Here is a 25,421-nt window from a genome sequence, read left to right on the forward strand (position 1 = left end):
ACCACTGAGAGCCATGGAGTAGAAGATATATGAAATACATAAAGCCAACAAAGGAGTTGCCCAGAATAATTCCATAAATCATTAAGAAAAAAAAAAAACTAGGCAAAGACTTGAATGGACATTTCTTAAAAGAAGTGTCACAGCCTGTCTGAAACACACTGCCATGGTGGCAGAGACAGACAGGGCATCTACAGGGCAAGCTGGCTAGCTAGACTAGGTGAACTGGCACGTCCTGGGTCCAAGTGAGACACTTTGCCTCAGTAAAACATAATCAAGGAAGATACCTAGGCCAGTCCCTGGCAAACATGCACACATACACACACACACACACACACACACACACACACACACACACACAGAGAGAGAGAGAGAGAGTGGTTTTTAGTATCATTAACCCATTAGGGAAATGCAAATTAAAACTACAATGAGATATCTTTCATACACAACAGAATTGTCAAAATCTTTTAAAGCTTAAGGAAATGATGACTGTTGGTGAGGAAGGGCAGTGACTAAAAGGTGAATTTCTACTGATATGCATATGAATTATTTACTATGATTTCAGAAAATTGGTAGTATCACTAAAACTGATTCCCACTCTATGACCCAGAAGTTCCATTCTTACCTAACAGGTATTAGAACACATGTTCACCCAAAGACATAGCAACAAATGTCTTTGCAATGTTATTCATAGTAGCCCAAACACAAAAACAGTCCAAATGTCCATCAACAATAAAATGCATACACACATGCTATGCAGAAAAAAACAGATTCTTATCTAATTATAAAAAATAACCTCCTACACCCAGTATCAAAGATGAATTTCACAGACGCAATATACATAAAAGATAATCTATAAAAAGTACTATGGGGTGGAGGGATGGCTTAGTGGTCAAGGTGCTAGCCTGTAAAGCCAAAGAAGCCAGGTTTGACTCCCCACGACCCACACAAGTCAGATGCACAAGGTGGCGCATGCTTCTGGAGTTTGTTTGCAACAGCTGAAGACGCTGGCCTGCCCATTCATTCTCATTCTCTCTCATAAAATAAATAAATAAATAAAATAAATCTTTAAAAAACAGCACTATTAAAATACAGACAGGGTTCAAAGACAAGCAAAACCAGTCTTTACTGACTAAAGTTAGGATTGACAGTTATGCTTGAAAACTGGGCACTGGGGACTTCCAGGTAAGATGGCGGCATAGGAGCCATGCCAAACCAGCCTAGGGAGGCATTTAAGCAAACCTTCAGCAAAATACACTCTTCTTCCTAAAAGAGAATGTGTACAAGTTATTCATAGACATAGGGGAGAAGCCAGAGAGACCAAGATCCACCAGAAAGGCCAGAATCCCAATGACCAAGAGAAACTTCTAAAGACACTGGAAGTTGGCTGTATGTACATATGCATTTATAAAAATTTGTATAGTGTGCACTTAACTTTATGTTATTTACTATGTTATATTCAACATAAAAAGGAAATGCATCAAAGTATAAGAATTTCCATGCTATGGAATAAACCAGCAAGAGTTATTACATGTTGGGACATTATGCACAGAGACATTGCCTCTTACTCATAACTGTTCACTAACCCCACAATGCATGACCCATATTCCACAACGAGGAGGGTCCCTGCGGAGGGGGAAGGACAGGGATGAGGCTAACGAGGACTGTATTGTACATAACTAATAAAAAAAAAAGAGGGATTGAGTTTCTGTGCCCAGAGGTTTCTTTCTTAATAGGACAACTATTCTTCTCTGTAGGATAGCTGAAAACAATACTGTAAAGTGGAATAAAGGTCTCAGTCCCCTCTTCCCCTAGAAGACCCAAAATAGAAGGACGTAGAACATCTACAACCATTTGTTCCTTTTACCGTGAGCTTTAGCAAACGTGGAGATAAAGGACTCTAACAATCATTGTTAGCTCCTACTTCTTTTGCCACTCAAAATGCCTTTGTAGATATTCAGCTTATAGCCATCAGTGTGGGTTACATAGTGGGCTGCTATTTTGCTTTGGGCTTTGCATTGTACGTGTTAGAGTGCCAAAAGACCTTGTTGGGCTGAGGAGAAGGCTCAGTGGATGAGGGGCTTGCCAAGAAGTACAAGTACCAGAGCTTAGACTCCCAAAACCCACATAAACCCACCTGGTGGGTTTCTGTAAGCCCAGTGCCCCTATAGTGAGAAGTTCTTGAAGTTCTTGGGCTAGCTAGCCTTGTAAATGCAGTAGAGAATATTGAGAATGAATAAAAACTACCTTAAACAAGGTAGAAGGTGAGAAGTGACAACCAATGTTACCCTCTGACCTTCACATGCACAATGTGACACAAAGATTGCATGTGCATGCACACTCACACAGGCGCGCATGAGTGGACACAAGGCTCTTGTTGCCTGACTCTTTTATTTTGGCATTTTCCACACACATACTAAATAGTACTGTAACATGACTCAAGCACAGTGAATCACCATGGATCCTGGGCACAAAGCTGCAGTGGTCATGATTTGTAGACTTGTGCCCAGGCCCACATATGTGCCTGTCCTACTCAACCAGGAAATTTCAAAAGCTCACAACGAAACATAAACTGGACAGGATAGCAGAAATGAAGAGGCACTCTTAGAGAAGGTTTTAAAATTCTGGCTAGATGAAGACTTGGAGTCATGCATTGCTTGGACATAGGACACATTCCGAGAAATGCCATCACGAGGCAAGTTCATTATAGCCCAAACATCACGGAGTGTGCTTACATAAACGAAACAGCTTTGACTAGGCTGATGCAGTGTCATGGGACTGCTACCATAAATGTGGTCCATTGTTGACCTGTGTGTATGTACAACTGCATGGTTATGCACATTGTATAGCAAGATCAACATGAACTAGCCAAATAATAAAGAGGACATTATTTCTGGGATGCAGGAAAACAGGTCAGTGAGTGACCCCCTGGGGCCTTGTTTTAGCCACTTATTACTTAAAATGTGAAACTACTAGATAAACCTAAAATAAAATCTTCATTCATAAAGGTACACAGAAAGGTCTTGGGTCTTCTCTTCCAAAAACTCTCGGGTTTCAACCAGATCCCCCAATGTGTATAGCTACACGTGCCTGTTCCACATGCCAGAACCACAAAACTTACCTGGCGAATCCTAGTTCAATCTTGTTTCTACCCTACAGCAAGATTCACTAATCAAAATGCTCCCCGTGCAGATGCCATTACCATGATGTTCTGTCTTGTTGTGGAGGTTCAAGAACCACTTCTGTAATATGTCATCTGGGCTTACTGAGGCGTCAAAACTCTCTTCCTTCAGGAAGAGAATGGGACCAAGTTTTTAAAAGACCTCGAAGTTAATAAATGTTGGCTACCGCTGCTCCTTGAAAAAGGCAGACGAGTACGGTAGACAGAGATAGAGGCCACAGTGCTCTCTCACCTGGATGCTTACATTGAGATGATTATATAGCAAAGTTCTCTTAGTCATGCTCAGCCCAAGAATGAAAAGAAGACAGTTACCTCCTGCTCTTGAGCATCAATGCCTTCCTGGCACTCCTGGTCCCTACATCACTGAATGGCTGGATGAGTGTGTCCATTTCAACCACTGAGGCTGAACACCCACACCTGACATGCTGAAGGCATCCCCATGATGTGCACCTGAACAAAACCCTTGATGAATGGGAAGAAGAGCTGCAAGCTCTAGCTCAGACCACCTGTGTCCTGGTAAGTCCTACCCTTCTTTATTTCTACAAAGTATTTGCCATACTTACTTTTACTAGCTGTAGTTTTTTGTTTTTATTTTTGAGAGAGAGAGAGAGAGAAGAGGCAGAGAGAGAAAATGAATGTGCCAGGGCCTCCAATCACTGCAAACAAATTCCAAGTACATACACCACCTTGTGCATCTGGTCTGTGTGGGTCCTAGGGAATCGAACCTAGGTCCTTAGGCTTTGCAGGCAGGTGCCTTAACCACTAAGCCATCTCTCCAGCCCAGTGGCTGTAGTTCTAAATGGTATGCACACTGGCTGTCTTGGAAATTTCTTCTAATTACTTTGGCTTCCTTGAGGAACCTGGAAGATTTTCTTCTTGGTACCTTCATGGCTCTTGCTTTCCAATTTTTTTTTTCTCTCTAGGTGTTTCTGAGAATACTGACATTTGACAACCTCATACTTCAATAAGTAAAATAAACCTGTAATTTGTGATTCTATAGTAATTTGTGAATAATGTATATGAGATAGACAGAGAGAATGAGATCTGTACTCAACAGAGGGTAACAAGTAGTCCAGCACCATTCTCAAGTGAAATTGTGAGGGGGAAGAGAAAGAGATGGTGGGGGGAGGGAGCAGAGGGAGGTGGAAGGATGACTACAGATCCTAAAACACACATACACATACATAAACACAATGTGTCATATTTATTTATTTCAATTTAAAGAAAGTGGCTCATATGATTGGGGGCTATCAAGTCAGAAGTCATACAACAGGCCAACAACTGGGAGCTGATGTTCCTGTCTGAAATTTTCTCTTTGGAAAGCCTTAGCTCTTTCTCTTCAAGTCTTCAACTGACTGGATGAAGGCGACTCTTATTAGCCAGGATAATCTACTTTATTCAGAGTTAATTGAATATAGAGATTAACCACATCTATAAAATACCTTCACAGCAACAGGTAGATTCATGTTTAACTAGCCTAGCTGTGTGGACACAAAAAAATGACCATTATGACTTATTATCTGCCCTGAGTCCCAGTTCTTATATAAAACCTAAACTCTCTTCAGAGAACTCCTCTACTTCAAACTTGGCAAGGAGAACCTGCCAGTGAGAGGAAGGTCACTTAGGAAGCAGAAACCACAACTTTGATGACCTGTGTGAAGAGTTGGCATCTAGTCAAACTTCCCTATCTTCCTCCCTCCAAGAAGAAAAATTAGCCTCATTGGTGCTCCCTCCATGAGCTTCCAACAAAGACGAGTCAAGTCTTTTTGGTTAATTTCAAGTGTGCTAAAATGTATGCCTTCACCAAAATGTTCACTTATCCTCTGCAGGTGACATATCCACACACTCCTGTGACATGAATTTTACATGCAAACTGTTCAATCTCCACCTAATACAACTGCCACTAAAATGGCAGGTGGCTCGCTGAAATAACAGCATGATTTTTAAAACAGTGCCCATCAGGGGGGCTGGAGCAATGGTTCAGTGGGTAAGAGCACTTGCTGCATAAGCATGAGAGCCTGAGAGGGCTTGACACCTTCTGAATTTGATTGCTAAGCATCCAGGCATGGTTATGCATGCCTGTAACCCCAGTCCTGGAGAGCCCAGAGACTGGTGGAGACCAGAGAAACACTGGGGCTGTCTGGCCAAACAATCTGACTGAAAATAAATAGCAGTTCTGGGTTTACTGAAGAGACTCCGTCTCAAAGAAGCCCTTCTCTTCTGGTACATGAGCACATGGAGTGTGGGTATCCGTGCATACATACATGTACATGTAAGAAATACACATCTATCCTACTCTCACACGATACTCACACATACAAACAAAAGAATTTATTTACAAAACATAGTGCACACTGGGAAAAGAAGAATATTACTACTTTCCCTAAGTTATCAATTTTCCTTCCACATTCGCTATTCAAATAAAGCCTCTGAATTATTCATGGCTGGCTCTGTCAGAGCCCTTGTTGCCCAGGGCGTGCTGATTCAGGCCTTCCTTCACTGATTGGCGTGCACCCTCGGGGCTCTCTTCCCTTCATCACCACCTCAAATCAAGGCACATCAAATAGGCTTCTAAGATAATTGGGTGATTTGAGTTCACACTTTTGAAACTTGTAAATATCTTTTCCGAATGGTGCTATAAAAGTACTCTGGAAGAGTAATTAAAGACTAAATAATAAAATGCTGCAGGCCAAGAGAAGAAATCAATGAAAGTGCTCTAATCTGAGTCTGGCTCTTACAGTCTCTGCTATCTTGACTAGTTCAAGTCACTTAAAGCTCTCCGGGATACAGAAGGCAGCTTTTACCTCTTTATTGCACAGTGCTGGGCACTCAGGGGACAACATGCTCAAATACCAACATGGAGACTTGGCGAATTTCCCCTAAAGACTCCAGTGCTGAGTACAGACTTGTGAGGAAAGCAGTTGTTCTCCTGGTCAGGGGCCCTGAGGCACCTGCACGCTCTGTCTCCTTTCTACTGCTTCAAAGCGGGCACTGGGGCTTACTGAGGACATCAATCCTGTCCGGCCCAGCAACCAACACGTTCTTCCGCCAAGTCCTTGAGTGAACCACGGAGGAGTAACGAAGCGCCTCATGCTGCCTCAGGTCGGGCACAATGCGCACTCATTACACTGCATGTGGGATGGTTCAAAGTGCTTAATCTCATTAGCTATCAGATACCAGGTCTAATCCAATGTTCAGACCGATGTCTGCTACGTAATTGTGTTCAATGAGCAGAATTAACAATAAAGCAGGTAGAGACCCATAGAAAAGTTCCGTGTCCTTAAAGAATCAATTAATTAAATTGAAGATAGAGAGAAGGGAACAAAGCCTCACACATGTGTAAGTACAGACTAGAAAGCAAACCAGATCCCAACCCAACTGTGGGCTGCAGTGGTGCCACTCCCCAGCAAGGATCCTGCACCGGGCTTGGGCTCATCTGTTCCCTCATTTGATAAGCATGCATTTATACACCACCTGATGTGCAGGAGCCGTGAAAAGGCTGGGTGGAAAAATAATATTGGAGACAGATCCATTGCCTGCTGTCATGCAGATGAGAATTAAAATAACTGGTAAAGGAACAGACCAACCTATTGTATCCAGAAACTATTTGATATTGCATTTTATTTCTTGGAATCCTAAATTACAATGCTGTTCCTTGTGTCTATTACCATGACCTTCCCATATGATAAATCCTGGCAGACTGTTTAAGGTAGGGGAAAGACGAGCCTGACATGAGTGTCTGCCCTGAGCAATGTGAGAACAGAAGCAACGACTGTCGGCCTCCAGACACCTTTGGAAGGAGACACTACTCTGTCTCTGGGCAGACGAGACTTGGGGAAGGAGGCACTACTCCATCTCGAGGGAGAGGAGTCTTGGAGCTCATAAAAGAGAAGTAAAGGAGAGGATGGGCCAGTAGTAGAACTTAGCTCCAGTATTGGGTTTACTAAGCCTGAGGACTGCTCAGCTACTCAGTGCTCATCCATGTTGCTAGGTGCCCGAGGTTCATGTGTCGGGGCTTCCTCCTCAGTGTAGCCATGTAGGAAGTGGGGGACACCATGCACAAAGTAACTGGGTTGCAGGGAGCCACCCTAAGAAGGCAATGAGGGATTTCTCCAGATTACTTCTCGTGAGCAAGTCATCACAAAAGAGGCAAGCCCACACAGTGTGCTCTGCCCTCATACACTCTACTACTACTGTCATGCAAGCCACCATGCCACCCTCACCAGAGTCAAGGTGATCCTCGTGCCCTACCCCTGAGCCTCAAAACTATTAGCTAAAGGAACCTCTTTTCTTGTAAGGTGCCAAGCCTCATGTGTTCTGTTATTGCAACAGAAAGCAGGCTAGTAGGATGGTTGCTGATCAAGTCGTGTACATAAGAGGAACTGTGGGTCAATAGTACAGCCTGCACCCTGGATCATCCTATATGTCTATTCAAGCAAGTAACTGGTGTATGGATTTACATAGATGATATATGCAGGCTTTTGGCCTCAGCTTCAATTTCATACTTAGTACAAAAATGAGATGATGCTACTTGCCATAATTGTTAGGAGGACTGACATGCTTTAATGCATACTTAGAACTAAAAAAAATATATTAAAATTCCAATGACACTGCTAATAGCCTAAGATCAAAAGAAAGACAACAACAATCTGAATCAATACCCAACACTCTTCCTGCAAGTGTCAACAAATGCTCACTAACAACACCCCCTCAGCCAGACAGCCCAGGGCCCCGGTGACCCGGACTTACAAAGAAAGATCTAGAATGTCTACTAATAACAACCCCTCAGCCAGACATCTCAGGGCCCAGGTGACCCAGGCTTACAACGATCTGGAAGATCTTTTGCTTTGCAGGTTGAGACTATTCCTGAGAGATATTTTTGAGAGTTTTTGAGAGATATTTCTTTTCTTTTTCTTTCTTTTTTTTTTTTTTTTTTTTTTTTTTGGTTTTTCGATGCCGGGTCTCACTCTGGCTCAGGCTGACCTGGAATTCACTATGTAATCTCAGGGTGGCCTCGAACTCACGGCAATCCTCCTACCTCTGCCTCCCGAGTGCTGGGATTAAAGGCGTGTGCCACCACGCCCAGCTTGAGAGATATTTCTTATTTAAAAGCATCTGAAGCTGCTTTATTCAATCATATCTTCAGAGGAACTGTTCAAGTTCAAGTTTAAGACCCTGGGTGGGAGAGGGGCTGGAACAGGATATACTCTGCATTTCTTACAAGCACATACTAAACTTGCTTTTACCCTGGGACCACTGAGAAAAGAAGGCTACAATGCCCTCAGCGTTTCTCTAATCAAGGAAGTCATTTAGGAGGAAGTAAAGGAACCAAATCCAGTTTAAAAGACACTCCACAACATTTCAACATAATTATTATTTATTTATACAGCCCACAGGTGCCACAACTGTGTAATTCTATGTTCAACTGGAGACTCAGGAAATGACTAGGGCTTAATGCAGTTTAAAGAAGTCCTAGCAATTTCCCATACAGGAATACCCATACCCATCTGCCCTTTCTCTAGGCGTCTGAAACCAGTTCCTAGACATAACCACACAACACATACTCCCAATACAAAGGCATCTATTCCTGCAGAAGCAAAGAAGGCTCACGGAGAATGATGATCATAAGAATGTTCGGTATTGGTAGAATCATCTTCTAACCTCGGCTCTGGGCTCCCCATCAAGCACCAAAGATGTTCGAGTCATCCCAATCCACATACCCTAAGCACTCAGGTAACTGACCCTCAGGAACCCATAGCTGAGAGGATGGCGTCTGAGGAGCTGAGGAAACAGGGCTGAAGGAGGTCAGCCATGACAAGAAGCGATGGTCAGGGGTAAATAAAACAAGCAAGGCAAAGAAGGTAAGTTCCAGTTCACACATGTGAACTCTGCTTCAGAATGACCAAGCTCTTCCTGCTGTCCACCTCCTAGCCCCCGCAGTCCGAGACCGAGGACAGTGGGAAGATAACTGCCGCCCATCCTCTCTCACCACACACATATGGACGCCTTTCCCTCCTTTTCCATTTATGCCATACTCATCCAGGTTGGCTTAGGAACCTTGCAATGAATCCCAAATTTTGCAGTTCTATGGGGTTACCAATCTTCAGCTTCATACCAGTGAAAACTGCATGAAGCCAAAAGTTGAACCTCAATTCCATGCAAAACAAAAGCAACATCGTGCTCCATTATTGACAGCTGTAACCACAATAAGCTTGGATTTTTGTTTGTTAAACATCGTACCTTTGACTGGCACATTCCTGCCCACTGTGGAGAGCCTAGTTCTTCCTCTGGCCTCAAGAAATAATTCCTCAAGCTTACAGAACACCTGCTGGTTCAATTTACTAACTACTTTATCAACCTCTGAAACTCGCCCCTTGCCACTCACACCCAAGACCTGTGAGCAAGTGCAGAGCACAGGTTCGTACCTCTGTCCAAACATCAGCGTGGACTTGGTCTCAGCCTCATTGAAGACCGAAGGAGAACAGCAAATGACAATCGTGGTTCTGCAGTTCCCTCCCAGAGAGTCCTGGAGAATCCGGGTCATCTTGCTGTCCCGGTATGGCACATGTGTTTTCTATTTAGGATAAGATCAATAATGGTTTTGACAGCCTATTCGGAGAAAAAAATACAGAAGCAAGCAAGCAAGCAAGCCAGGGATGGAGATGCTGAATGTAGAAACATGTGTGAAGTATGGACTTGTGGCCAGCTCTTAGGACCTTGCACTTTCTGTGACCTGCGTGTCACAGGAAGTTCGCATCACCACTCATACCCAGCTACAGGTGTCCCCAGCCAGCATTCCCTCTGTTCTCTTCCCAACAGGAAAACAAATGACGGACGGGGAGAGAGTGGCAAAGGGAATAGACAAACTCAGAAGGCAGCTTCTTATGAGATTCTTTGATAGATGAGGCCAGAGTCACTTACTGTTCCTTCTGCTAAGGCAGAGATCACGTTTCCAAGAGCCGACAAAGACTTGTTGATATTTTTAGCTTCATCAAGAACAGCTCCCTCGGCACCAGTTTTGCTGACCTACCGGAGAGAAGAAAAAGCAGTGAGTATAGCAAGAGAACAAAGTAGAAAATTCAAATTCATAAGAGAGCAAAGGGGAGCGCCTCATAAGAGCCACGCAGATGGAACCGGCCCTGGGCTGGAGAAAGTTGAGTACACCAGTGGAACCATCCCTCAGCTGGAGGCTGGGGATTTGGTCTCTCCTGCTGTCATTTTCCTCTCAATTAGGTTTTAGTGGGATGGTTGAAATGCCTCAAGTGGGAGAGCTGCAGATGCTTCCCTAGGGGCCATCCATCCAGGGAAACCAGATTCCAGAAGGGCTGTCACTGGTTAAGATGCACCCTGAGGAAACTAAGCCACATCCTCCTAGTCCAAGGGAGTCCAGGGGGAAGCCCTAAGAAAAAACATTGTCTTGAGCCACATTGAGCAGAATATAAATCATAAGCCCCATATTCAAAGCACCACAGGCGGTGGAAATGGTTGTTCAGACTCTATTACTTCCCTCCTTACTTCCATAACAGAGAGGAAGGCAGGTTGGTTTGTTGGAAGGGCTATCCAAAGATCAGAATCTTGGGGAGGCATGAAAAGCCATGACAAATGTGTATTGCACTGTAAATTTGTCTTTTCTTCCTCTACAGCTGGAGGGGCCATGCACGGTGCTTCCTATGCTGTATTATTACCAGCGATTTCACATGATGGCATTTGTTCTCGGTAGAGAGCAGTTTACAAATGCTGCACAAAGGGGGGAGGGTTACTCAACATGACTCATGGCTCGGCTGCCTAGATAAACGATTCAGGCTGAGCAGCTGCTCTCTGAAAAAATAAATAAATAAATAAAAAGGGAAGAGGAGAAATAACTTTAAACTGCACAAAAATAGACCTCAATTACATACAAAAGATAATGCCATAACAATAAAAATGAATGCTTGTCCAGGTTCCCCTTTCAACTAGGAAGATTCTTGTGTCTTCTGGAGTTGAGGAGACAGCCCTGCTCACAGACAGAGAAGTTGCAGAGCTTAGGGGCCACAAACAAGAGTCTATTCAAGCATGAGGCTTAAGATGCTTTCGGATGTCAGCATCCTGCCGCCATGAAACACCCAGGGCAGGAACTACCACTCTGCTTTCTGGGACAAGGAAGCTGAGCTCCGAAGATGCCATGCTGACAGTCTAAGGAAAGAATGACACTTGGAGGAGATGGGACCCAAAGGCCACAGTTCTGTTTTGAGACTGCACTGACATTCTCCCTCCCTCCCCCCCCCCTCTCTCTCTCTCACACACACACACACACACACAAATGTGGAGGACATAGTGGCTCATGCCTTTAATCCCAGCACCTGGGAGGCAGAGGTAGGAGAAGGATCACTATGCGTTCAAGGCCAGCCTGAGACTATATAGTTTATTACAGGTCAGTTAGGACTAGAGTGAGACCCTACCTCAAAAGACTAAAAACAAGACAAAAAAGGAACTATAGGAAGAACACAACTTTAAAGACCTCCTAAGTATGATCATCAAGGAGCGAGTGTCAACATTACAGAGGAGAGACCTCCATATGATTGGCCAGCAAGGGGCAGTTTTCAGGTGCATTTCAGCTCTGCATATTCATTTCCACACTCCACAAGAAGGAAGGGACCATACTGCCCTTGGTGTGGACCTGGCAGGGCAGTCAAGTTAATGTTCAGTCAAGAACTGAACACCCCACCCTATTACTTCTATCTGAGTAGGTGACTGGGAGCCAAAGTTGCCAGACCCCGTGAGTAAAAGTTTAGATTCCCAACCAGAAATAGCAAGTGATTTTCTGCTCATGGCAAAGGCAAAAATGAGAAAGACAATCCAAGCAACTTTCACTTACATGGATATCAGTGGCCTGAAGTTTAGGTTCAGGAGCTCAGCAGGGTGGTATAGTAAGTGGGGTGCGGTAGTTTGAATAGATGGCCCCCAACATATTTAGTGTTTTATTAGTTTGTAGTTTGGAACTGCAGCTACCTGGCTGGAGGAGGTATAACTGGGCAGATCTTAAGGTGAGGTGGTGGGTTTGAAATTCCAGTCTAAAGATATGCCAAGTGCCTTGTTCCATGTGGAGTCCCTGAAGTGTGCTATGTGGCTTTTGGCTTCTCTCTGTGTCTGGACCTGTGAAACCAGGCCAGCTTCTTCTGCATTACGGAACTTCCCCTGGGTCTGCCAAATTTCAATAAATGCCTTCCTTCGTAACTCTGCCTGGTCTGGAAGTTCATCTCAATGAACCTGAAGCTGTCTGCTACATGGAGTCACTTGCTCAGTCAGGGAGACTGGCTGAGTTTCAAGGCCTGCCCTGATGTGGGCAACCAGCTTGTGTCAGTGATTGAGTAATGATGGCAGGAATGGCCATTGTGCACATGGGCTGGCTCTATGATGCAGCCCAGAAGGGTCTATGCCTGACCAGGGTGTGGCAGGCAGCAGGAGCCTTCTTTGGTGCTAGAGAAGTAGCTAAACAAGGGCAGAGGGAAGATTATAGGAAGCTTACTTGGTGTGTTGTGTGGCCCTAGGCAGTGCCTAGGTGGCATAAGATGAGACAGTATATAAATGGAGAAAGAGGGTCCAAACAAAACCAGCCTAGAGGAACTAAGCCACTTATGGTAGACACTGTCAATCCAGAGCCACTGCTGGTAGAACCAGGATGGAGCCTTGGGTTCTAGATCTTTCATCAGCTAAGCAAACCTGCAGAGTAAGGTTGCCATGTTCCAATGGTAGAGCCCTTTCCTAGCCTATCAGAGGCCAAAACAACCCTGTATCATTCCTTCCATCAAGTTCATGTCCCTCCATGTTTCTGAAGCTACCTTTGCCAAGCTAAGTTCAGCTAACACCTTCCTCATGGTATCAGCAAGACTGACAAGACACAAATGAACACGAGCCTTCAAAGGACCCACCTGTGACACAACTAGGAGACTTCAAGATTAGAAGACAAAGTAGGAAAACAAAGGTATATGATAATACCCTGGCTCAACATTTTAAAGCTCTTTAAAACCAAAGACCAGAATGGCACAAAATTATATAATTGCATGATGAAGGAAATAAAAGGGGGATATTATAGGTAATACAAATGAAGAACCAATTACCTTTTCACTCCCAGCCAAATCAACCAAATAAAGTTTCCCACTGAGTTTTTTTTCAGTCTCCACATTCTCTTGTTTAATATTGATCAGGAAGATACTGTGACTTCTAGAGCTATGTTCATTCATGTCTGAAAAGACAAGAGAACACATAAATGTAGGTAGCAAACCTCACAACAAATCACAGCAGAACGTCCCAGGTCTGCAGGTAAGTGCAGCCAATTTCAGGAAGAATCGGTGGCCAGGTTTATTCTTAAAAACAATACTCATTCTAGAAATGACAGTTACAATGTCTTCAAGAAGAAAAGAAATTAACCCAATTTCTTGGTCAACAGTTAAAAATATATTCTTGGGGTATGCCAGAGCCCTATCTTCCAACACCCTACTCTAGCCTGATCCTCAAGAAACTCAGGTTCCCCCTCCCCATCCCCATGGAAATCCTCAGCTTTTATCACAGTGATTAGCATCCATTATAGCCTGTGGTACTCACGTGTGTAAGCCTGGCCTTATCAAAAATATCATAAGCTTTCTTAAGGAAGGATGAAAACTTTCTTAAGAAAGGATTAAGACACACACACCTCTACCACCCATGTTAAATACACAAAAAGGTCTCAAGATTATGCATCATTAGAGCGGGACACTGAGAAAAAATACTTCCCTTGTCCACCACTCGGACGAGGCCCATCAGTGTACCATTCAACTGTTACTAACAATTATTGCTCAAAACCATCTACAAGATTCTCTGTTAGAAAAGAAAAAAGCACTTTGAAGAGCCCACTTAAAAAAAGTTATAGCTAATAAGTTCAGCATCAACATTTAAAAATCTATTGTGTTACTACTATGTAACAATGTCCAATCTGAAAAAGAAAGTAAGAAAATGGCCTATGACCTATTTAACAAACCAACAGAAAGGATAAGATGCTGAAAAATAAACTTAAAGGGCTGGAGAAATGGCTTAACGATTAAGGCATTTGCCTGCAAAGCCAAAGGATCCTGGTTTGATTCTCCAGAACCCATGTAAGGCAGATGCACAAGGGGTGCATGTGTCTGGAGGTTGTTTGTCGTGGCTGAAGGCCCTCGCATGGAGGTTGTTGATAGTGGCAGAAGGCCCTGGCATGCCCATATTCATTCATTCATTCTCGTTTTCTCTCTGTCTCTCTATCTCTCTCTCTCTGTGTCAAATAAATAAACAAATGATTTTTAAAAGAACTGTTATCAAGGCCTAGCAACTCTTACCTACCCACCATTTCCAAAGCCCTCAGGGTACTGTGCGAAAACACATTTGCACTGCGCTCAGCTGCCTTCCCATGCATTACTTCATGTGGACTTCATCACCCTTGTCCCAGTTGGGAAGCAGACACCTGTGTTTACATCACGGGGGGGGGGGGGGGGGCACTACACCACGCTTACTTGTCACAGCCACATGTCGGTTTGCTTTGCCTTCATCGATCACATCCATGACCTCTTCAGGGCTTGACACAAACCTCTCGGTGCACCCCTACGAGAGTTACAGCAAGTCAGGTTGGCCATTAAAGAATTGAAAAATAATAGTAATTTAAACTGCTAACTATTTTTTTCTGTTTTTGTTTTTTTTTTTTTTTCCCTAAAGGTAGAGATAAACAGAAAGGCTATAATACTGGCCCCCAAATTTTTCCTCTTTGCTTAGGGCTCGAATTCTACATTAAAGAGAAGTCAAGGGGAGGGGCTGAAGACATGGATCAGCAGTTAAAAGTGCTTGTTTGCAAAGCCTAATGACCTGGGTTCAATCCTCTAGTATGCACATAAAGCCAGATGCACAAAGCACATGCATCTGGAATTTGTTTGCAATGGCTGGAAGCCCTGGTGTGCCCATTCTCAATTCTCTTTCTCTCTTTCTCTCTGCCCCTTTCTCCCTCCCTCTGTCAAGTGAATAAATACTTTTAAAAAAGAGGGGCTTGAGAGATGGCTTAGCAGTTAAGCGCTTGCCTATAAAGCTAAGGACCGTGGTTCAAGGCTTGATTCCCCAGGACCCATATTAGTCAGATGCACAAGGGGGTACATACATCTGGAGTTCGTTTGCAATGGCTGGAGGCCCTGGAGGGCCCATTCTCTCTCTCTATCTGCCTCTCTCTCTCTGTCACTCTCAAATAAATAAATAAAAATGAACAAAAAAATTTTTTAAGAGAGAAAGAGAAAGAAGTCTGGGAGGCTAGGAGATTGCTCAGGGGTTAAAGCACAAGGACCTGAGTTCAGATCCCCAGCACCCATGTAAAAGATAGGTAGGACAGCCCACACCATTATTCCCAGTGTTGGGGAGGTAGAGACAAGAGGATATCTGGGCTTACTGGCCAGGTAGTCCAGCTGAATCAGCAAGCTCCAGGTTTAGTGAAAGACCTTGTCTCAAAAAATAAGGGGAAATAGCTGGGCATGGTGACACACGCCTTTAATCCCATCACATGGGAGGGAGGCAGAAGTAGGAGGATCACCATGAGTGCAAGGCCACCCTGAGACTACATGGTGAATTCCAGGTCAGCCTGAGCTAGAGTGAGACCCTAACTTGAAACCTCCCCGCAAAAAAAGGGTTGGGGGAGAACTGAGGAAAACCTCCAATGTCAAACTGTGACTTTTACACACACACACACACACACACACACACACACACACACACACACAGAGCACAATGCAGAGAGAGAAAAGACTGAGCAAACTTCAGGAAACCTATATGTCAGCTATCAAAGAAATGTCAGGATTTTCTAGGTTTTTGAATGCACAGTCACAGTCAGCAGCAATGCTGTCAGGAAGCAGATACTAAAAGAATGAGAGGGGAAGAAATGATGAAGCATCACTTTGCCTTCCATCTTTAGTTAGCAGGCAGCCATCCCCAAACACTTAGACATCTGAGGTATAATGCTATGACACACTTCTACTATTTCAAAGCACAGACGATTGCACTCAGTCCAAAACCTCTTTAAAATGAACAGTATGAAATAACAATATTTAAAGAATAATAATTTACATTAAAATGGCTGAGAGTGGTAGCTCATGGCTTTGCATACCCAAGACACTAGGTTAAATCCTCAATATCAAAAGTAATAAAAGTTTTTACATAAAGGAAATTTATAATTGCAGAAGCTAAATGTTAGTTTCTGTAGCCAGATGAATATTACAAGGAGCATGTAAACTATCTACATGCCCTTAATAGATAATATTCTGGGTATCTCATATAATAATCTTTTTCAACAGTGACTGGAGAAAGGCTGACTACATTACTAATCAAGTTTTCCTCATACCTTTACATAGGGGACTCGGTTTTTATCTTCATGAACAGCCAAATTGGTCTTGGACACTGTAGAGATAATAATGGTGACATGCAAGAACAGCAAAGTTAAAGACTCTGTATTGAAAACAAAATAAGAGACTGTTACAGCAGATAGATAGGCAACCATGGCATGAGAAGATGGCTCACTACATAGCATTTGTACAAGCATGAGAACCTGAGTTTAGATTCCCAATGCCCACTCAAATGCCAGGTTGGTATAGTGGCCCTCTGTAATCCTGGCGCACAGGAGGAAGAGACAGAGGGCTTCTTGTTGAAAGCTAGCTAGGCAGAAGTAGTGGGTTCTAGGTTCACATGAGAGATCCTGTCTCAATAAGGTGGAGAGTGGCTGCAGAAGACACCCAACGTCAGCTTTACACCTCCACACCCATGCGTCCCTCCCTCAGTAACTAAGCCAATGTTATACAGCAGCTGAGAATGAGCATGTAGCCTGAAGCTAAAGGACAGCTCTGCCAGTTCTTCTCCATGCCTCAGGCATAAATTCTCTAAAGCATTTCACCTCCTTGAACTTGAGTTACAGAGCAAACAGACAAGAATACTCACCATCAAGTAAGTCCCGTATTTTGTCCAAGTAGATCTCAAAATAGGAAACCTGAAATTGAAAATGTGAAATTGGTATTTCATAAGCACCATTACTAGAAGTTAGGAAAATTTTGCCAAGTGAAGGGCCAGCGTCCTGTAACCTTCTATGTATGACAACAGTCAGAAGAGAAAACATCCCTGACAAGTAGCGTTCAAACAGTTTCCCCCGCAGCCTCCTCAGACCTGGGGGAGTACAGCCACATGAAGGAAGCAGAGAGCGGACAAGAGCAGGGTGGCCAGAACTGCAGTCACTCAGGATGACCAGGAGAGGGCTGTGACGGTGGTCATGTACAGAGTATTGGAAGAACTTGAACAAAATGTGACTCAATGAAAGATCATCAGCTCATGCCTATAGTCTCAGCACTTCAAGGGGCTGAGGCAGGAAGATGGCCATAAGTTCTAGGCCAGCCTGGGATACACAGTAAGATTCTTTCTCAAAAAACAAATAAACAGGGCTGGAGAGATGGCTTAGTGGTTAAGCACTTGCCTGTGAAGCCTAAGGACCCCGGTTCGAGGCTCGGTTCCCCAGGTCCCACATTAGCCAGATACACAAGGGGGCGCACGCGTCTGGAGTTCGTTTGCAGAGGCTGGAAGCCCTGGCGCGCCCATTCTCTCTCTCTCCCTCTACCTGTCTTTCTCTCTGTGTCTGTCGCTCTCAAATAAAAAATAAATTAAAAAATAAATTAAAAAACAAAAAATTTAAAAAAAAAAACAGGATAACTAGACTGTGGGAGAAAAAGGGAAGCCTTTTAAATAATGATGCTCAGCCAGGCACAGTGACATATGCCTTTAATCCCAGCACTCAGGAGACAGAGGTTGAAGTATCGCTGACAGATGGAGGCCACCCTGAGACTACATAGTAAATTCCAGGTCAGCCGGGGCTAGTGTGAGACCCTACCTCAGAAAAGACCAAAATAAATAAACAAATACGCTCAGACCTTGGCAGCACCACTCATATCAGTATTATCCATTTGCAGAGACCTGAAACCTTCGTCACCCTACTGGATCAGAATCATGAAGACCAGGGCCTAGGAATCAGATTCTAGATTCCCTAGCCAATGCTACAGGTTGATGTCTGAGAGTTATTTAAACTGAGTATGTATTCTTTGGAATTTAATGGGCACATAACTAAGATATCAGGCCTCAATTTCCTCATCTGTCAAATGAAGTCATTTGACTTTATGATGTGAAAACCTCCCTGTACATTCTACACACTGTTTATATCTGGCTTCTGCCTCCTACACGAACTTTTGTTCTCTCTCATACTTACAAGTATTTGTGAAACATAAACAAGGGAATGGACAAAAAGAAAAATACAGTTGTGGGCCACATGATGATGTTCTGATTAACAATAGGCCACATATGTAGTGGTTGTCCCATAACACCATCATATTGCCTAGTAACATCAGAGCTTAGGATTGTGTAAGAACAGTCTATGATGCTCACAGAATGACAAAATTGCTTCTCCATCATTAAGCAAGCCATGGCTGCAGCAGGTATGACTCTCCAGGTGAAAGAAACCCCATGCGCTGTCCTAGCCTATACCAATCCTGCCTCTAAATGGGGAACAGGAAGACCACTTACCCAACATTAATCCCTAGCCTAACTCAGCCCTGGTTCATCTTGACCATCTCGACCAGCCTAGCTTCCCAGTTCGGGAGTGATTTAGGGTCCTGGCTTTGAAGTCTGCAGTCTGAAGCTGGCCGTCCTCTCCTGCTGGCCTGTGCCCTTTAACAAGTGTCTGTTTCATCTGACCTGCTTCTCTTGTCAGTCATCTCTCACCTACCTGACATTCAAATGACTCACAGCTCTTTTGTTTGTTTGGAATTTCTTTTCTTTTTCTTTTTTTGCTGCTCTGGGACTTGAAAACAGGACTTCCCATGCAAGGCAAATACTCTACCACTGTACGACATCTCCAGGCCTTCAAGGCTCTCTATGATCTCTTATGCTGCTATACTCCTCTCTGCCCAATCCTCCTGGGCCCAATGTCTTCCAATCCTACTCGCATCTACTCTGCCCTCCCCGTAACTAGCTCCACTCTGGTGCCAACCATATTCCACTTATTTCAAATTGTCTTATTGTCACTGAGACTTTTTCTCATAAACACATGTTCTTACTTGCACAGATTATAGAGAAGTTAATTACACCTAAAAAGTAGTCATGAGCTGAATATTAGCAATTAGAATCCTAATCATATTTAATTCAAGTAGAATCAAATTTAATTCAAGTAGAATCAGATTTATTAATTTTTGGTTTTGTAGGATATCAAAATTTGTTATTTTATCATTGCAAAAACTTTGTGATAGAAGGCAGAAGGAAAATAGCAGGTCTTGTTTGACAGTAAGCAAAAGCATGCTCAGAAATAATGTCTAAGGAGATATTCAAGATTGCCCTCAGTGACCCTCTTTCTTTTTGGCCACCACTTTTGACACCACTCTGTTCAGAACACACTACAGTCAGAAGCTGACTGACCCACTGCTAATGCTTCTTTACAGAACAACCAAGCACAACTACAAATGCAAAGTGGCAACCTGAACCTGAGATTTTAACTCTGAAGACTGTCCTTCTTCTCTCCCATGTCATGCTAGAGCTGTTTTAAAATCTTAATAAGATTCTAACACAAGGCACTATTTCCAGGGCAGTAATTGGTTTAACATCTTACTGCAGGATTATCATGTAAAAGCCCAACAGTAGTTTAAAGTATGTAAATGCAAAGGCCCTTAAAGAAGCACTAAGCTTCTAAGCTTGATCCCATCAAAGCAACAGGCTCCTGGGCCAACGAAGGAAAGAAGCATGGCAATAAGGAGAGCCAGGCTTTCTCCAACAAAGGAACTACAAGGAAATCAAGTTTCGCTAGATGAGGTTCATAACTGGACAAACAGCTAAAACCTTCTCATGTTATTTAGGAAAGGTATATTATGTAAAATAAGTATGGGAAGAAACTTAATACAATGAAAAGGGTACCAAATGTCAGTTTGGTCTACAGAGATTCTGCTCATAAAAGTGGGCCATTTAACTCTGTGTCTTTGAACTTCAGCTTCCCCATTTCTTTTTAAAATTTTTTTAATATTTATTTATTTGAGAGAGAGAGAAAGAATAGGAATGCAAGGCCTTTAGCTGCTGCAAACAGACTCCAGATACATGTGCCACTTTGTGCATCTGGCTTACATGGGTCCTGGGGAATCGAACCTGGGTCCTTTGGCTTTATAGGCAAGTGCCTTAACAGCTAAGCCATTTCTCTAACCCTGCTTCCCTATTTCTAACCCACTAGGTCTAGTACAATTAGGCTCTGGCCTTCAGGGACACCTTCTCAGTTGATCTATTTAGCTCTGAGGCTTGTAAAATGACCCCTCTGTTCTCAGTCCTGTCAACCCTATTTTAGTCACAGACATAGAGAAGCAGGTACTATGTGCAGGACAGGGCACAAGTTTTGCAGATAAGAAAACAGCTAGAGGTCACACATATATGAATTTTACTTTTCTGCTTGTCACTGGAGTAGAAAGTCTAGAGTCAGGTGTACCAAGGAGGGCCAGTGATGCCAGGTTCATGGTGGCCTGACTTTAGTGCCCAAGTTCATGTACTCACGTAGGTTCTTGTTTTTTCTAACCCCAGTGTTGAGTTGCACTTAAGAGGCTGAAGTAGAAGGATCGTTGTGAGTTTGAGGCCAGTCTGAGACTGCATAGTGAATTCCAGGTCAGTCTGGGTTACAGTGAGACCCTACCTCAAAAAACCAAAAAGCAAAAAAACAAACAAACTAGCCTCTCATTCCAAAGACAGAGAGAGAGAGAGAAAGTATCCCTAAACAGGGAAATACAGTACAAAGATATGTTCCCACATTACCCAAAAGCATAATTAAACTTGTAATGAAGTTAGCATTGGTCGACAAAGTTTCCCATACAGCCCTTGCCTTGGCTAGCCTTCCTACTGATGATACACAGGATTGTCCTCCAGGAAACACACTTTGGGGAATACACACACATAGTTCCATTTATCTACAGAAATGCACAGGGAAAGGGTAGAGATGAACCAACTATTAAAATGATTCTACCCTAAAAGGGGCTTACACTTTCCTTATCTTGTTATTTCAAGCAAGGCATCCAGATAGCCAACCACTGGATTACCTCATTAAACAATAGAGCTCTGCATCAAACAAGAATGTTACATGAATTATACCACACCAGCTTTTGTGTCCATGTAAAACAGTGAAGACAGAAGATGATTTGGGGTGCCGTGTCTTCGCTTGGTACTTAATCAATAGCACTTACCTTGATGTGAAACTCCAGGTTCTCATCCATGGAATAAATATGGTCAAAAATATCGTGTGCGATCCTTGGTATGATCCCCATGAGTTGAGGGTCATGTAACTTCCCCTGGTGGATGAAAAATACAAAATAGGCAGTTAAAGAGTGCTGGGAAGTGAAAAGAAAGGAGTACCCTTTTGTTCCTCCTTTTTTTCAATCTGTCAAATACAAGTTCACTTAGTACGCAATGTTTTGCTTGTGTCCTGTAAGGTAAACTGAGATTTTTAGAAATGGCTGATAAGAAGGTTAAAAATGAGCATTAGCCCTGGCTCAACCTTGGGCTTCTTAAACTCCATGGAATGACAGGAAGCAGCCACACAAGGGCATGTTGGCTCTCTCAGAAACCTCCCTGCTGTACCAACAAGCCAAAAGCCAGTGTAATAACTCAACCTGTTCCCCTTTGGAGTGGGCAGAGTTGTTCCTTTGAGCAAATGCACATGCAGGTGGCCACTATCTGGGTGAGAAAGAGGAAGGGGAGAAGAGGACTGAAAATATATAGATTTTATTTGTAAGAATTTACAAATTACCCTAAGCCAACATGACTTAAGTAAGTTAACTCCCTTGAACAAAGTTACCTTGAGAATTGACAAACATCATTTCATGTAAGCCACTATTGCTCAAAAATTTCTAAAAGTCTTATTCTCAAAATGCCTTCAAGTGTCCTAAGTGTCATTTTACAGACTAGCCAAGAAAATCCATTTCATCAATTTCTTTTTAAAATCTGTAATTCCAAGCCTAAATTGTTCAAATTTTCCTCTTTCTAAAATTTAAATCTACTTTTTGGATAGTCTCATATTCTTTTCTTCCCTTTTTAATTTATTTTACCTAATAGTTGAGGGGATAGACATATTCTCCTTTTTGAACATCAGTACATCCACCTTTAATGTCTAGAATGTATTTGCCACCTCTGAAGACTCTCAAGAAACATCACTGGAACAGAGCTTGCCTAGCATATGTGATCCCAGGGTTTGTTCCCTAGGAAAGGAAGAGGAAAAAGTGGAGACATGGATAGAGAGATTGAGAGTGGCTCTGTTTTTCTTAGAGTCCTCTTTTTCTCCCACAATGTCTATCTGAAAGTGACTTGCAACTCAACACTGGGGTTAGAAAAAAACAAGAACCTACATGAGTACATGAACTTGGGCACTAAAGTCAGACCACCATGAACCTGGCATCACTGGCCCTCCTTGGGACACCTGACCTCAGACTTTCTACTCCAGTAACAAACAGAAAAAGCAAAATTTATGTCTGACCTCTAGCTGCTTTCTTATCTGCAAAACTTGCTATTCCTCTGGGATGTCCACATCTACTAAGAACAGTAAACCACCTAATATATTTATATTATTTTTAGTTTGGCTATTGTAGTGGTTTGAATCAGATGTCACCCATAAATTCATGTTCTGAATAGCTTGGCCCCCATTGATAGTAGTTTGGGAGATAGAGCCTTGCTGGAGGAGATGTGTTGTTTGTTTGGGCTTAGGGTGTTACAGCCAGCTCCCACTTGCTAGAGACTGATTCACTCTCCTTCTTCTGTTGTCCACCTGCTTTGGTAGAGGTTATGTCCAGCCTCTGCTCTACCATCTTTCCACTGCCATCATGGAACTTCCCCTTGAGTCTGCAAACCAAAGTAAAACTTTCCTCCTGTCACCTACTTTTGGCTGGGTGCATTGTTCCAGCAATAAGGAGATAACTCCAACAGAAAACTGTTACTACTCGATTGGGGTTATTGATGCTGAGAACCTGACAGTGTGGCTTTTGGCCTTTTGGAACTGATTTGCGGGAAGAATGTAGAATTTGAAACCTTGGCCTACGAGATGCTGTACTCTAAGAGTATGATAGACCATTCTGGGCAGAGCTGAAAGACCTAAATGCAGAGAGGACTGTGGACTGTGAGGCTCAGCTTATGATGGGAAGAAAGAGCTTTTTCCAAACTGGGCTACAGACAGTTTGTGTGAGAGACTGGCTGTGCTCTTCCCATGTCCTGAGAACTTCAATTTAGAAGAAATGGACTGGTGTGAGAAGATGGTTACGACAAACAAAGATATAAAAGCTTCAGGATAGAAATAGCACTGTTCAGCTGCAACTGTTTGAGAGATTACCACCACTGAGATTTGGCCAGATGTTCTGCATTGGGAGAGCAGAAAGAATGCCGACTCTTTTGGAAATAAGGGGCCAAAATGCTGAAGAAGTGTCTGCTCTTCAAAGTCAGCTTTATTCTCCACTGGATTAACAAATTTAGTAGCCTACCTGGTACTAAGGGAATATAACAAATGCAGGAAAGAATGGGCCATTGGATGTGTGACACGGTTTTGTTGGAAATTGCTACTGGGAAATGTGAGGCAGTGTTGTTGGAGTCCCTGCATGGAGACTCAGTGGCATCATGAGGGTGAATTGTGGATAAGGTAGAAAAAAAAAAAATTTCTAATGCCAGGACTATGGAATGGCTGCCAAGGACAGCGGCTAGCTGGTGATGGAGTATTTCCCAGGATAGTAAGAAGCCCAGCTGGAGGGACAGAATTGGAACCCCAGAATCTTTGTCACTGGTTAGACTTGGGATTTGATGTTTGCCCTGTTTTGGCATCTTACATTGGTTCGGACTTTCCTTGCATTGCAACATGAATGTTTACTATATGCCACTGTGTGTTTTTAAGTTTTAAAGGCTCACAGTTAAGAGACTTTGGACTATAAAGGATGTTTGAACAGTATTGAAATTGGTAAAATAAATAAATAAATAAAAACTGTAAGGACTTTTAAAGTTGGACTAAATGCATTCCATCTTACATCATGGATGATCAAAGTTATGGGGGCTGGGTGGAATATGGTGGTTTGGATCAAATGTCCCCCATAAACTCGTGTGTTTTTATACCTGACTCTCAACTAACAGAAATTTTGGAGAGTGGGCTTAAGGATGTTATAGCCAGTTACCCCTTGCCAGATCTTACCTCACTCTCCTTTATTGCTTTCTGGCTGCTGATGGCAAGGTGATGTCGGGCCTCTGCTCTACCACCTTTTCCCTCAAGATGATGAAACTTCTCCCTTTAAGCCAAAATCAAAACCTTTTCTCCTATTAGCTGCTTTTGGTTGGGTGCTGCTTCTCAGCAACGAGAAGGTAACTACAACAGCTATATACACACTGAAGATGGTCAGGGTCCATATACTTCTTCTAACGCTTTGGAGACTTACTACAGTACTTACTGCATAAAATTAGCACAAGGTTTAAATAGTATACATGAAGTACTTACTGACACAGGAAGGACTTGATACATGTGAGCATCTGTTTAGCATTCATTCTCAATAGGTTCTTAATAAGCATCACTGAGGCTTTTTTGACCCAAGGACTCAGAAAACACATTTTTCCCCTCATACCACTACTGTATGTTCTATCTTAAGACCAGTACTAAATAACTGAGACCAGAAGTCTCAAATATTGGTAACATTAAATCCCATCGGCTAACATAAACACGGCTAAACCACCACGGCAGCATGCCCTGCACTGTTGAGAGTATTGACAGAAATGATTCCTGTAACAAGACCAGATTTCCTTCCAGTCAGATTTCACCATTCCACTCAACCAATCAGAAGACTTCCCTACTCAGAGCTCCAGAACTCTTGAATAATCCATGATAATTCTTTTAGCTTCTCCTCAGTGGTCCACAACCAGCGCAGAAAGACTGGTAAAACAAAAATTATTTACCATTGACTTAAACTCGTTTCCCTAGATGGTTCTCTTGGACCAGATTCATTATTTATTGATTCCTGGCTTAAACTGAGGCTGCCAAAACAATCTTTGTGTGCTGGGGTTGGGAGGTGGGGCAAAGGAGCATATGTATGTGGGTGTGTCTGCTTGTTGGGGGGCAGTGTGAGGAGATTATCTGTAACAGGTATGCCTTGGTCATGATATATATGTAGATATGGTGCAGTTATGTGGGAGGATGCTTGTGGGTGATGTGTCTCTG

At 43.0% G+C, this 25,421-nt stretch overlaps 1 protein-coding gene across 1 annotated transcript in view; it reads right to left on the reverse strand.

The window, feature by feature from the left end:
- Kif5c (kinesin family member 5C) overlaps positions 1-25,421 on the reverse strand; it is a 181,755-nt gene that overhangs the window by 82,427 nt on the left and 73,907 nt on the right. Inside the window, exons 4-10 of the mRNA XM_045147133.1 lie at positions 21,433-21,537; positions 17,129-17,177; positions 16,539-16,594; positions 14,680-14,767; positions 13,276-13,400; positions 10,100-10,204; positions 9,604-9,752 (exon numbers count right to left, since the gene is read on the reverse strand). Of these exons, the coding sequence (XP_045003068.1) occupies positions 9,604-9,752; positions 10,100-10,204; positions 13,276-13,400; positions 14,680-14,767; positions 16,539-16,594; positions 17,129-17,177; positions 21,433-21,537 (677 nt within the window). The remainder of the gene's footprint in view (positions 1-9,603; positions 9,753-10,099; positions 10,205-13,275; positions 13,401-14,679; positions 14,768-16,538; positions 16,595-17,128; positions 17,178-21,432; positions 21,538-25,421) is intronic.

This window comes from Jaculus jaculus, chromosome 4 (assembly GCF_020740685.1).
Source record: "Jaculus jaculus isolate mJacJac1 chromosome 4, mJacJac1.mat.Y.cur, whole genome shotgun sequence".
NCBI lineage: Eukaryota > Metazoa > Chordata > Mammalia > Rodentia > Dipodidae > Jaculus > Jaculus jaculus.